This window comes from Ictalurus furcatus, chromosome 26, assembly GCF_023375685.1.
Source record: "Ictalurus furcatus strain D&B chromosome 26, Billie_1.0, whole genome shotgun sequence".
In the NCBI taxonomy this organism is placed as follows: domain Eukaryota; kingdom Metazoa; phylum Chordata; class Actinopteri; order Siluriformes; family Ictaluridae; genus Ictalurus; species Ictalurus furcatus.
This window is the reverse complement of record NC_071280.1, coordinates 10,278,821-10,292,973: the sequence shown is the minus strand read 5'-3', so window position 1 is coordinate 10,292,973 and position 14,153 is coordinate 10,278,821. Positions and strand designations below refer to the sequence as shown.

General features: G+C 38.0%; 1 protein-coding gene across 1 annotated transcript in view; it reads right to left on the bottom strand.

Annotated features, from left to right (window-relative positions):
• Positions 1-752: 752 nt before the first annotated feature.
• Positions 753-14,153, bottom strand: part of slkb (STE20-like kinase b) — a 33,451-nt gene continuing 20,050 nt past the window's right edge. The window contains exons 9-18 of the mRNA XM_053615522.1: positions 12,783-13,466; positions 12,533-12,663; positions 10,988-11,111; positions 10,427-10,606; positions 7,391-7,520; positions 7,057-7,181; positions 5,509-5,700; positions 5,205-5,330; positions 4,946-5,059; positions 753-3,438 (exon numbers count right to left, since the gene is read on the bottom strand). Of these exons, the coding sequence (XP_053471497.1) occupies positions 3,292-3,438; positions 4,946-5,059; positions 5,205-5,330; positions 5,509-5,700; positions 7,057-7,181; positions 7,391-7,520; positions 10,427-10,606; positions 10,988-11,111; positions 12,533-12,663; positions 12,783-13,466 (1,953 nt within the window). The 3' untranslated portion in view covers positions 753-3,291. The remainder of the gene's footprint in view (positions 3,439-4,945; positions 5,060-5,204; positions 5,331-5,508; positions 5,701-7,056; positions 7,182-7,390; positions 7,521-10,426; positions 10,607-10,987; positions 11,112-12,532; positions 12,664-12,782; positions 13,467-14,153) is intronic.

The window sequence follows — 14,153 nt, the reverse complement described above, 5'->3', positions numbered from 1 at the left end:
GTCTTGTTTGTACTTTCACACAGAAAAGCTCTGACATTGGAGTCTAGTGTCCTTATATTTTCATATTTGTATTCCATGTACTGTGAACAGATTCATACTTTTATTTTTAACATAATTTACTTAATTTACTAATTATGCTAATGAACTAGAGAGTAAAGATCATAAGAGAACATATTTCATAAATATGCATCTTGGAGGGCATTGAGGTTTTTGTTTGTTTTTTTGTTTTTTTTGTAATTGATGTGAATACTAATGCCAAAATGTGGCAGTTGCAGCTCAGCAGTAAAGGCTCTATACTAGTGACCAGACATTTGTGATTTCAGATTACAAAACTGCCAGAGATCCACCATTGCATCCTTATGCAAGGCCTTTAACCCTTAAATGCTCTGCTTTATGCTTGGAAAGTGACTTTGGATGAAAGTGACTGTTGAATGAATACATGAAAATGGTTTTCTATATGAAAGTGAAAAATAATTTTTTTTTTTTTTTTTTTTTTTAAATAACACACAAAAACCACATGTTTTGAATGTGAGCTTAGTACAACAATTTTAACCTATATCCTTTTGAACCTAACTTTACTTTTACAATTTTTTCTCGGCTACTCAAACACAAGAGCTTATTACTACTAAATAGAGGCAGATGTGAATTCCTGTACTGCAAAAATTTCTAGTAAACCTCCATAATATTTTGGTTATTTGGATGGAAAGCATATGAAATGTTGTCAGAGAATAAGACAGACCTCAACACTGGTATTAAGAATTGAAAAAGTGATTTAATTAGCAGTCCATTACTGCAAATTAGCAGTATTTATTTTAATTCACAAACATTGACATGAGTACATTATACACTAAAAAATGCACATAAAAATGGTAAAATGGTAAATGGTGCACTTATATAGCGCTTTTATTCAAAGCGCTTTACACTGTGTCTCATTCACCCATTCACACACACACTCACACACCAATGGTAGCAGAGCTGCCGTGCAAGGCGCTAACTTGCCATCAGGAGCAACTTGGGGTTCAGTGTCTTGCCCAAGGACACTTCGGCATGTGGAGTCACGTGGGCCGGGAATCAAACCGCCAACCCTACGATTAGTGGACAACCCGCTCTACCACCTGAGCCACAGCCAGCAGGGTCACAATAAAAAGAAATATTATCAGACAAATGTAGTCTGAATTAGATGCATACTTGGAAAGAAACTTTCCATATTATAGTAAGGGAGAATGGAGAAAGCCTCATCCTTTAAGAATGTGCATTTTATTTTTGTAATAATAATCAAAATATTATACAGGGAAAGAAGTACATTCAACACAATGTGTAAAGCCTTCTACAGAACGTATAACGTAATTGGAAAAGTTTCCATGAAATTCAACAAAATCACCTTCACTATTTAGAATTCCTGAGCTTAGGTTAGAATGATTACAATAAGCCTAGTAGATTTCTTTCATGTTTTTTTCATTTTTATATCAGGATATGTTCTCTACTTACCTTGCTACAGTTATATGGCTCCTTCTAGTAACCTAGTGGCCAATTTGCCAGAGTTTCTAGCTAGCAACGCTAACTCTAGCTAGACAGTGAAATTTATAATTAATAGTATAAAGGGCAGGACATCTTCCCTCATTCCACCCAACTACAAAAGTGTTTAAATGTATATCTAATTAAAATAGGTCTTACCAGTTTGTCATCAGTTTGTGGAAAATGCATGCTCATGAAGTTAATTTGTGATTTGCTACAGAAAATAAGCACTGACTTAAATAAGTTTTGTTTTGTATTTAAATGTCAGTGTATCACCCCCTCCTCAACTGCCACATTTTAATGATGAATTCAGTGAGAATTCATGTTTGGTCTGTTAAAGCAGTGGTTTTCAATGTGGGGGGCCGCAGCCCCTTTGGAGGCCACCAGGGGGTGCCCGGGGGGCCTCAACAATTTGGTCAGCCCGTCCCTCCCACTGGTATGTTTTCTCTTTCTCACTCTCAGACACACACACACACACACACACACACACACTCAATTCCTAATGTAATGTAATGTAAAGATGTAAGATGTTATCATTAATAAAAAAGGGGGATATATTCAGGTGTCTGTATTTTTAATGTGTTTTAAAGACATCTTGCAAATGGGGGGCCTCGGTCAAATGTTAATGCCATTTGGGGGGCCTTGCCCTGGAAAAGTTTGGGAGCCCCTGTGTTAAAGCATAGATGGCATGATAAAGCTAAAAAAAAAAAAAAAGAAGGTTACTGTAGTTTATAAAAATGTAAAATGTAATTAAACTACAAAGAATATGGTTTATAGTGATAATTAACAGCAAAGAGTCTCTAAAAACATGCGATCTGACTTAAAATCAAATACTGAATTTGGTGCTAAAGTGCACCTAAAGAAAAGAAAGCAAAAGGTCTGATATGTTTCAAAATGTGTCAAAGTTAAAATTTCATATTGCATATTCTTCTTCAAAAGTGCATTACACACTTTTTCCTACCACCGCATACACAACAGCTTTGAGTTTGAGTAAACTTGATCTGATATGTGTAGAAAACAGTACGACTGACACTATGAATATATGGCAAATGAAACAAAACAACCAAAAAAATGTTAAAAATACACTTATAGTCGTGTGAGGCAGAAATGTAAGTCTTCAGCAGACGTTTGTTCCTTCATTTGGACACATTGCATTTTAGAAATCAGACCACATGATCACATGTCATTTAAGTCACTTCCTTCATTATAGGCATTACATTCTAATGTGTTGTAGCAATTCTTCTTTTAACCAACTTGCTTCTAGTGTTCTTTAATAATTTTGTGCAAATGGCAAGGGGGTTCATTTATTTAAATTTCAGCTTTCAGTCAAATTATCTTGGTGCTAAAACCACTGAATTAATACTTAACTAACTAGAATTGAAACATTAACCAATGTCATCAATGCTTGGCCTATGTCTTAGCTAAGCATGAATATAATAGAAAACATAGAGAAGCTGCCTGATTATTGTAAAATGTGAACCTTCACGTGTGAATACATCCGTCCATCCACAGAAATATTATCTGCAAAACCCCTTTACATTAAGTGATCCCCTGCATTTGATCCTGTATGATCTCATTCAAGAGGGTCATGGCAGCTAAATGTTCATTCACAACATATAGGTAGGTGCATATCCTAAAAGCCATTAATGTGTAGAATGTAGTTTGTAGTTGTATAATGCCTTTATATAAGAGTTTTACTTGAGTAATACATACAGTATGTGAGTTTATGTAGGAACATGTGTAGTGTGTATATCTGTACATGTGTGTGTGTGTGTGTTAAAACCCGGTGGAGTGGACAGTGGGGACAGGGTAGAACTTGGAGATGCGACTCTGAGTTGATGGGTTAAGGCACTCGGACTCTCCGCTCATCTTGAAGAAGATTTCCTGTTCTTGAACCTTCCGTGCAAACTCCTCCTCTAGTGTCTAAACATACACACAAACAAATCATGTGGTATGAGTGACAGTTTACGGAAAACATGACTCATTATCACACTCATAAATGAATAAATGCATCACACCTGAAACTATATTGTAATTATTAATTGTTAAATTTTATATCTGCATCTTCATATATAGCATATAAACAATGGACTATTTATGGAAAAAGAAAGCACATGATAGTAGATTTGACATAAATACGTCTCCAATTTAGAATGTCAAGTCAAGATATGTTTCCTGCTAGAGCTACAAAGCAAATTAACAAGCAATATGATATCTTATAACCAACAGTGGTTTTAACATACAGAAAGCACACACACATATCTGGCCCTTTTTATTACAAATATTATATTCCTCACATACTAAAGACCATGTCCCTGGTGTGTCAGGGTAACACAATATACAGTGCGTTGGATAAATAGTCACCCCCTTGAACTTTTATACATTTTGTAGTGTTGACGTTTGCAAATCGTCAGGGATGTCTCTATCTCTATTCCCTTTGCACATCTGGATCCTGATATTTTTGCCTATTTTTCTTGGAAATATTGCTCAAACTCTGTTAGGAAGGAGGATATTGGTGAACAGCCATTTTCAAGTCTTGCTACCGATTATCAATCTCATTGAGGTCTTAGTTTTGTCAAGACCATTCTAACACATTTGGTTCTTGGGAACCCTTCAAACTGGAACAGATTTTCTTCTAGGATTGTACAAAATTAGGCTCCACCTTTCTTCCCCTCAATCTTGTCCAGTTTCCCAGTTCCTGCTAATGAAATGCATCCCCACAACACACTGCTACCACCACCATGCTTCACTGTGAGGATGATGTTCTCAGGGTGATGAGTAGTGTTGGGTTTCTGCCAAATGGTGCGCTTTGTGCCAAGGCCAAAACATTCAATCAAACAAGAGACCTTTTTTTCCCCCACACGCTTGCTGAGTCTCTATCAATGGCTTTCTTCTCATCATGAATTCAAAAAGCCTAGCTTTGTGAAGTATCTGGGTTAGGCTTTCCTGTGAACAGCCTCTCTCATCTGAGTTGTGGATCTCTCCAGCAACTTGTTTCTTTGCCCTCTTTACTCAGTCGCTGACATTTTGTAAATGACCTCCTCTAGTCAGACTCACAGGCATTTTTAATAATGGATTTAATGGTCCTCCATGGGATGTTCAAAGTTTTGGGATGTTTTTGTGTAACCAAAAACTCTGACTGATGCTGCTCCAGTATTTGTCTCGGATTTGTTTTGAGAGCTCTTTGGTCTTAACGATGCTGTTTGTTTAGGTATGTTCTTGAACAAACTCTTTCAGAAACAGGTGTATTTATAGTCAGACCACATAGTGCACACAGGTGGACTCTATTCAACTAAAATTCTGATGGCAACTGGTTACAATAGAACTAATTTAAGGTGTAAATACTTATGCAATTTCAACTTTCACTGTTTTATTTGTAAATAATTTTGCGTAGATTTGTGACATATAATCCTAATTAAGTAAAAAGCACCTTTTTCCTGGGCCGCAGTTTCTCTCTCCAGTCCTTCAGCTCGGCGCTGTGCTCCTCGTCCAGCTCCTTTAACTTCTGTGTCTCATGTTCAATAAGCAGATGGCACTTCTCATTCTGATCAAAGGACAAGTCCGAGTAAGTTATTTGCACACACACACACACACACACACACACACATATATAAAGCTTGTAAAGTGATGGGCAAGAGTGTGTGTGTGTGTGTGTGTGTGTGTGAGTGTGTGTGTGAGTGTGTGTGTACCTGTAACTGCTGCAGCTCTCTAACATTGGCATCACGCTGCAACTGCAAGTCCCTCATCTGGTTCTCATGTTTCTGATGCTGATGGAGTCTCTCATTCTTCTGCCTCTTCTCCTCCTGTGCTGAAAACTGCACCACACACACACAAAAACACACACACACACACACACACACACACAAACACAAACAGTCTTAAAAGGCATACTTGACACTTTTTGCATTCATGTTGATTTGAGTGACTCTTAAATTCTCATTCATTAAACACCCTTCAGACTAAAACTGAAACAGGTTCGATTTGACCTCTGACCTGTTTGATCTTTTCCCTCTCCTGTTCGGGGGTGAGCCCGGGGGAGGCGATGCGCAGGCTCTTTTTAAACATGGCCATGCGTGTCTTTGCTTCACTGCGCTGGATCTTGGGAAGTCTGGTCCTCTCCTGGGTTTGCTTTGTCTTCATGTCCTCCACCAGTCGCTGGTTGTATCGGTGCATCTGCTCCATTTCCTTTAGAGAAATACAAATACAAACGAATTAGGGCTCATGTTGTTAAGCTTCTTCAATCAGACATATTCAACTAATGAACTTAGAAGTGAAGTTTTTTTTTTTTTACTAGGGCATTAATACGTGCACTGCTCATAATATTTAAGTGTCTTGCCTGGCGTGCTACTTACTTTTTTACACACTTAATTATTTACACACATACATACATACATACATACATACATTCTGTATATAAGTAAATATGAAATTGTGTTTATGTATGCAAATACGTACATAAATAAGTAAAAGTAGGTATGTAGTCAAGTAAAAGTACATAATTCAGTAAAGGTAAGTTACAAGTACATTATGTACAGTCATGTGAACAAATAAGTACACCCCACGGAAATTCGTGGCTTTTTTGACATATTTGGACAAGCAAACATTTGAGCATCTTTGAAACAGTGACTATTAAGAAAGTTGATATACTTGAACAAAACCACAAGGTCTTCTGTGGAAAAAGTAAGTATACCCTAGTACTGCCCCCTTTAGCAGAAATAACTTCTTGTAGGTGTTTTGCATAATTGTCCACCAGTCTCTGACATCGGCTTGTTGGAACAATTTCCATGGGGTGTACTTAGTTTTTCACATGACTGTACATACTTTTATACATACTTACTTGTATCTAATTTAATTACTTTATTTAATTACTTATTTACATACATTCTTACCTTCACTTAACCACAGTCACACATGCTTGCATATAATTTCACCCATTTTCATACATACTTGCTTACTTACTACATTTAGTTACAGTCATACTTTTAATGTTTATTTTATTTTACTTAAGTATGTACTTGCCTACTTATTTTCACTTACCTATTTACATATATACATGCATGCATGCATACTTTTACTTGTGTACTTACCTTCTCTCACTTAAATGTATAAACTTACATATAACATATTACAAATATATTTATTCACATAGTCTGACTTATTTTTAATTCATTATTTACTTCCATACCTAAAAGTACTTACATACTTACATTTTTAAGTAGTTACTTACTTACGGCTTTAATTGGTTCCAAAGTTAAGAGAAAATAAACAAGATTACTATTACCATGCCGCCCTGGAGAATTTGCAGGTTAAATCAATAACTTCCTTATACACCACAGACTGGTTAATGTTTTATTTCAGTAATATAAACGAACAGGAAATAAAACTGAAGCCCTGAACTAATTATATACTAAAAAGATCCTATTTGAACTGTATTTGATTCTCTCAAAGTTTTTATATTCACAGCTATCTTTGGGTAACAGATCATTTCATAGTCTTCATGCATGCAGAACGAGATCACTGATTTAAAAGGAGCAGTCGGACCTTCTCATGTCTTTTGAGTAGCTGGTGTCTCTGCATGAAATACTGGTCCTTGAGTTGCTGCTTAAATAGTTGGTGTTTCTCCTGTAGATGGCGCTCTTCTAGCTCCCACATTGCTACCTCCCGTGCTGTAGACAAATCAGGAGAATTAGACCATAGAGTTATATACAGAGCTAGCATTAGCTATAACCTCTTATTTTGCTTTCTTCGGATCACATGACTACCTATTGCCTCTGCAACTCACGATAGTACATTCATGAGAACAAAGGTAGCAATGTGTGAATGGCACATGACTGGCATTAACCGCTTTATAAGGCTCGAAAACATTAAGCCTCACCTCGGAGTAGCTGCTGTTTGTGGTTGAGGCAGCCTCTTTCCACGGTGGCCACCTCACACTTGTGTTGCTGGATAATCTTCTTCAGAGCGCCATCTAGTTCCTGCTGCTGTTTCTGCAAGAACTCCTGCTCCTTAGCGAGAAAGAGAAATGACACAATGAAGAAGTCAAACACTTTTATAAGACAGTAAAGCAAAAGCTGGAAACTGCTAGCACATTGCACTTGCCATACATTCCATATTTCAAATATGAGCATATTTTTATCCATTAAATGTTCAAACAAAAACCCTGAGGATTCACTATTTGCACTCATGACTTGTTCTAGCACAGATATTCAATTTAACATTAAATGAACATTTGCATTTGTTGTACACAAATTTACCACAGCACTACAGAACCAAGACAGAATTGTATTCGCTGACACATCTGGCTGAATTCAAAGGAATACTTTTAATAATAGAGATTTTAACCTAATCTCTATCCAGCACATCTGTAGCATTACCAGTGACACAGATTTTAAAACACTTTCCTGTACTGAGAAAGGAATGGAAAGCTCACTTAACTTTGTACTTTATAACGGAAGCCTATGAGCAGCTGTTATATATGTTTAAAATATACCACTACAAACACTACATACATACTTAGACTTCTATAGAAGGTATTCAGTAAGCATCTAAATTACTGTGTATTTTAATTTTGCATACTCCTGCATGGATTAAACATAGCACTCCAGGCTTTCACCTGTAAACTAGGTAAATATACCCCCAACAAAAAATCTGCTGAAATGTATGCCAATATACAATCACCATCCACTTTAATAGGAACACCTATACACCTGTTCATTTATGCAGTTATCCAATCATTCAGTCATGTGGCGGGCAGCACAATGTACAGTATTGTGCAAAAAGTATTTGCCCCACTACTGATTTCTTCTGTTTTTGTGTATATCTCATACTGAATTGTTTCAGAAATTAAAACAAAATCTAAGATAAAACAAAGGAAACCTGAATAAACACAAAATACAGTTTTTAAATGATAATGTTATTTATTGAAGCAATACTATTATCCAATACCAACTGGCCTGTGTGAAAATGTATTTGCCCCGTAGTTACTAATTCCCCAAATCTATAAAACTGCATTCATAATGGGGTTCAGCTGGACTAGACACAACCAGGCCTGATTACTGCAAACCCTGTTCAATCAATTGAGCACTTAAATAGAACTTTTTCAACAGCATGAAGTTGGTTAAAAGGTCTTACCCAGTAACACACCATGCCAAAATTGAAAGAAATTCCAGAAACGATCAGGAATCCATTATCCATTATCTCCAAATGGAAAAACATGGCACAGTAGTGAACCTTCCCAGAAGTGGCCGACCTTCCAAAATTCCTCCCAGAGCACAGCAACTACTCATCCAGCAAGTCACAAAAGAGCCAAGGACAACATCAACGGAACTACAGGCCTCTCTTGCATCAATAAAGGTCACTGTTCATGACTCCACTATCAGAAAGACACTGGACAAAAATGGCATCCATGGAAGAGTGGCGAGGTGAAAACCACTGCTAACCCAGAAGAACATTAAGGCTTGTCTGAATTTTGCCAAAACACACCTTGATGATCCTCAAACCTTTTGGGAGAATCTTCAGTGGATTGAGTCGAAAGTGGAATTGTTTGGAAGACAGGTGTCCCGTTACATCTGGCGTAAACCAAACACAGAATTCCACAAAAAGAACAGCATATGCATACGGTACATAAACACAGCATACGGTCAAGCATGGTGGTGGAAGTGTGATGGTGTGGGGATGCTTTGCTGCTTCAGAGACCGGGCAAATTGCAATAATTGAGAGAAACGCGAATTCTGCTCTTCACCAGAAAATCCTAAAGGAGAATGTCCGGTCTTCAGTCCGTAAGTTGAAATTCAAGCGCAACTGGATTATGCAGCAAGACAATGATTCAAAGCATAGGAGTAAGTCCTAGAAGTAAGTGAAAGACTGATCTCCAGTTATCAGAAGCATTTGGTTGCAGTTATTGCTGCTAAAGTTGGCATAACCAGATTTAATGTTTAAGGGGGCAATTAATTTTTCACATTGGTGATAGGTGTTGGGTAACTTTTTTTGCTTCAATAAAAAAAATAAAAAATAAAAGCTGTATTGTGTCTTTACTCAGGTTGCCTTTGTTTTATGTTATATTTTTCGTTTGAAGATCTAAAACTATTTAGTATGAGATATACACAAAAACAGAAGAAATCCAAATACTTTTTCCACAGAAAAATATCACATCTATTTCTGTTGAACAAATGACTGAAAAAGCAACTTTTCTTGTGGTTTTATTCAATTATATCAACTTTATTAATAGGCACTGTTTCAAAGATGATCAGATGTTTACTTGTCCAAATATGTCAAAAAAGCCAACAATTTCCATGGGGTGTATTTATTTTTTCACATGACTGTATGATATACACTATATGGCCAAATGTATGTGGACCATCGCACCCGTACAGTATGTCGACTTTCCTAAAACCGTTGCCACAAAGTTGGACGCCCAGAAGTGTCTAAAATGTCACTGTATGCTATAAAATTAAGATGATCCTTCAGTGGGACTAATGGGTTGAGCCCAAACCTATTCCAGCATGACAATGCCCCTGTGCACAAAGCGAGCTCCATAACGAAATACCAAGGATGGAGTAGAAAAACTCAAGTATATGACCTCACTAATGCTCTTGTGGCTGAATGGGCACAACATCACATGGGTATATTATAAAATCTGGTGGTAAGCCTTCCCAGAAGAGTGGAGGCTGTTACAGCAGCAAAGAAGGACCAACTCTGTACTGATGCCCATGATTTTGGAATGGGATGGTCAACAAGTTCGTATGGGAGTGATGGTTCAGTGTTCTCATACTTTTGGCCATACAGTGAATGATTATAATTTTAACCACTTAATAATCGATTTTGAATGAAATGTGGCACAAATATGTAAATCTGTCTTGTACCACATTCTCTAATTTCCCCTTATCCTTCCCCCAGGCTGCCAGGTTCATACCTCTTTCTTGCGGTTCTTTAGCATGTTTTGAAACTTTGACAGCTCCTTGTCCTGCTCGCCTTTGATCCTCTTGGCCTCATCGCGGAGGTGGTTGGTGTGCTCTTGCTCGAGTCGCTCAACAGTCTGCTTCTGCTGCCGCTCCATGTTCTCCACCTCTGTATCGTACTGACGCTTCTTGATCTGAGAGATGAGAAAATAGAACACCAAAAGCTTAATAATCAGATTATTCACATTATACCACAGCGCAGTTCAGTTCTTGATTCTGATTGGTCAGAAGCTGTTGATTAATTTCTCCAACAGCACGGCTAGAACAGTAGGTCGAATGCAAGGTTAATATTAATTCACTCGTTTTAACACATTATTGTTTCTCTAATAACAACTTACATAAGGTCTCATTTCATTTCCAAGTGAACTCTAATGCAGTTGGAATGTAATTCAACCCTGACTCAACCCAGCTGTGGGAGGTGAACAAAACAATAGCGTGTGCACCATTAATGTCACAGTGATATGTGAGCTGAGAATGTCTGTGCTGTTTTTCAATATTACAGAACAAACACTGACAGCGGTCTCCTGCTCGAAACGTCTGGAGATCTGCTCCCTCTGCTGCTGTAGTTTGTTGCTGAGCTGCTGTTGGGCTCTCTGCTCCTCTTTCTGCAACAACCTCAGCTCTCGTAGCTCTTGACGTCTGTCCACACACACATACACACACAAACACATATACACACAGTGTCAGTACTAGAATAACTGGGGAGAAAAAAGAAGTTTCACAACTTTGTGTGCAATTATGTGTGAAATTTGCCTTGAATCAGCACCAAAAGGACATCCTAGTCTGCCTAACAGGATATGCACCAACACAGACAGGAAGTGATAGCTGACAGAAGCATTCTTCCTGCCTTTTCTTTCCTGAGGCCATTCAAACATCAGCATTTCATTGTTGATGTGCATCCTTCAAAACACTGTGTCTTTTGTAATTCCCCCCAAATTGCAAAATGAATTATTTATGCTTTCTCTGCCCTAAGATTTCAAAGTTCACTTTGATTTCATGTACAGGATGTAATCAAATATTCAAAAAGCTTGCCATAAACAGTAGTAAACACATAGAGGTAGCCATATGAAAAAGTACCTCATGCCCACGGTTAAATATGGAGGTGGCTCATTAATGTTTTGGGGCTGTTTTCCTGCCAGAGGACCTGGACATGTTGTTAGGATACATGGCATCATGGACTCTATCAAATATCAACAGATATTAAATGAAAACCTGACTGGTTTACTGACCACAAAATCAAGGTCCTGCCATGGCCATCCCAGTCCCCTGACTTGAAACCCATAGAAAACCTGTGGGGTGAACTGAAGAGGAGTCCACCAGCGTGCACCTCGAAATTTGAAGGATCTGGAGAAATTCCGTATGGAGGAATGTTCTAAGATCCCTTGCCATGTATTCTCCAACCTCATCAGGCATTATAGGAGAAGACTCATAGCTGTTATCTTGGCAAAGGGAGGTAGCACAAAGTATTGACTAAAAGGGTGCCAATAATTGTCGCACACCTATAGTTAACAAGATTTATTAAGAGTTTTTTTTTTTTGATAAACCTGTGTTGTGTTTGCAATTGTTTGATATCCATGAGAACAGAGTATTTTTGTGAATTTTTTGAACAAACTATCAAAAGGTTAAACAATAAAGACAATTTTTCACAGCCTTCTTTGCTCATATTTACCAAGGGTGCCAATATTAATGGAGGGCACTGTATCTCCCCATCTCAACCAGTTAGTATCATAGATACATATAATCACACAGTTAGGATTTTGTAGGTGTCCATCAGCTCATGAATACGCCTCTGTGCTCTATGCTTACCCATAAACCCAAAACTAATACACAAGCATGCTTTAATGCATGTTTGTGCAAAGTTTTAACAGGCTTTAGGTGGAAACCTACACTGTCGACTTGACAGTTTACTCTCATAACTAACATTAAAATCACTAGCAAAATCACCTAGTATGATTTAAATCATTTAGGGTCTAAAACTAATGAACAATCTTGAAGCTAGATTTGCCAGGTGCCACAATTTCAGAGTAGTTCAGAAGGAGGAGTAGTTCAGAGTAGTTCACCTTAGGAATCTCATCTCCTCGTTTTTGGTGTCATTATCCGTGACAATCTTGGACGTCGTTACGCTAACTTCCACTCCATCCACGATGAACTTGCGGGTTTTTTTCAGGGTCTTCTTCTGACGCTTCCTTTCCTATTGAAACATGAAACTGGCTTGGCTGAGGTGCGTATTTTAACAACCATTACAACTGAATCAATATTTCCTTAATATCCTTAATAATATACCAAAACTCCTTCAATTAAAATTCGTACCTGTACAGAAATCGATCCTGCCTCTTTGGATTTGTTTATGAAGCTGGAGATGGACAGGTTTAGGTCGATGCTGCTGTTATCTGCTGCTGACCCACTTCCAGAGGCTTTCTTTTGAAATCTGGGCTTCGGAGGACTTTCATTCTCTGGAGAAGGCGCTTCACCTTTATCCTGTTCTTTCACAGGAGAAGTCAGAGGCATAGGTTTCTCTTCGGGCACTGCAACAAGTCCATCAACCTGCTTGATGGAATTCTCAGGTGTGAGCTCGTCCTTCACCGCTGCATCCATGTTCTTGATTACTGTCACATTATCAACAGCTGGGCCCACCATATCTCCCATATTTTTCATCTCCTCTGGTGACTCCAGTATATTTAGTGGAGTAGAAGGTACATCTGGCTTGATTTCTACAATGTTCTTCTCATCTTCTTGATCCTGAGGTTTCATGTTGGAAACTGATTCCTCTGCAGGTTCTTCAGTAGATGGTTCTGGTACATTCGGGATGGAATTGGAAATTTCAGGTTCAGCCGTCTGGTCATTACTAAGATTCATAACTGGGCTCTTAGGAACACCAAATTCCTCATTTTTTTCTGGAACCGCTTCCAAGGTAGAAGGTGACTGAGAAAGCTTCTCATCCTCAGAGCTTCCAATACTGATGTCAGATGAAGCACGCTTGTGTCCAGGAATCAGCTACATGAAGGGAAGCAATATAACATAAGACCACCAATAATGAAATTGCCACAAACATCATAATTATCCATATTCACAGGCTGGCCATGGTGGGATGAGGTCGAACAGAAACAGAAAAGAATCAAAAACATTAAGACATGGATAAAATACCTCTGAGGACACTATGAGGAGGATACTGTACATGAGCTGAAGTTTCCATCCACAATGTTGATGAACACAACATTCAAAAATTAAACGTTGACTACGTTTACATGCACATCAAATTCTGTTTAAGGTTTCTATTCGGGTTGCCGCCATATTCCGAATACGATGGCTATATGCGTACAGGCATCGGAATATTCCTGTATACATGGTTGTTGTAAGTATGCAAATCTACACATGTGCTTTTCCTTTCTCACTGTTATTTCCCAGGATATTCAAGATGCTGCCGTTGCTACCCACAATTCCTGGCAGAATGAGCATGCACATATATCTCCTTTCAGTGGATTTTCTGAAGAAGGTGTTTACATGCAACAAATTTCCAGTGAAAACAGGCATATTCCAGTTGTGGGAATCAGAATTTGGGGAATCAGAATATTGTCTTAATCTGGATTGGGCAATTAGATTCCAACGTTTACACGACTCAAAACTAAACGTAGTCATTGTCTCTTTCAACAGTCATTTTAGCCTTGTCAAATTTGTGGAACA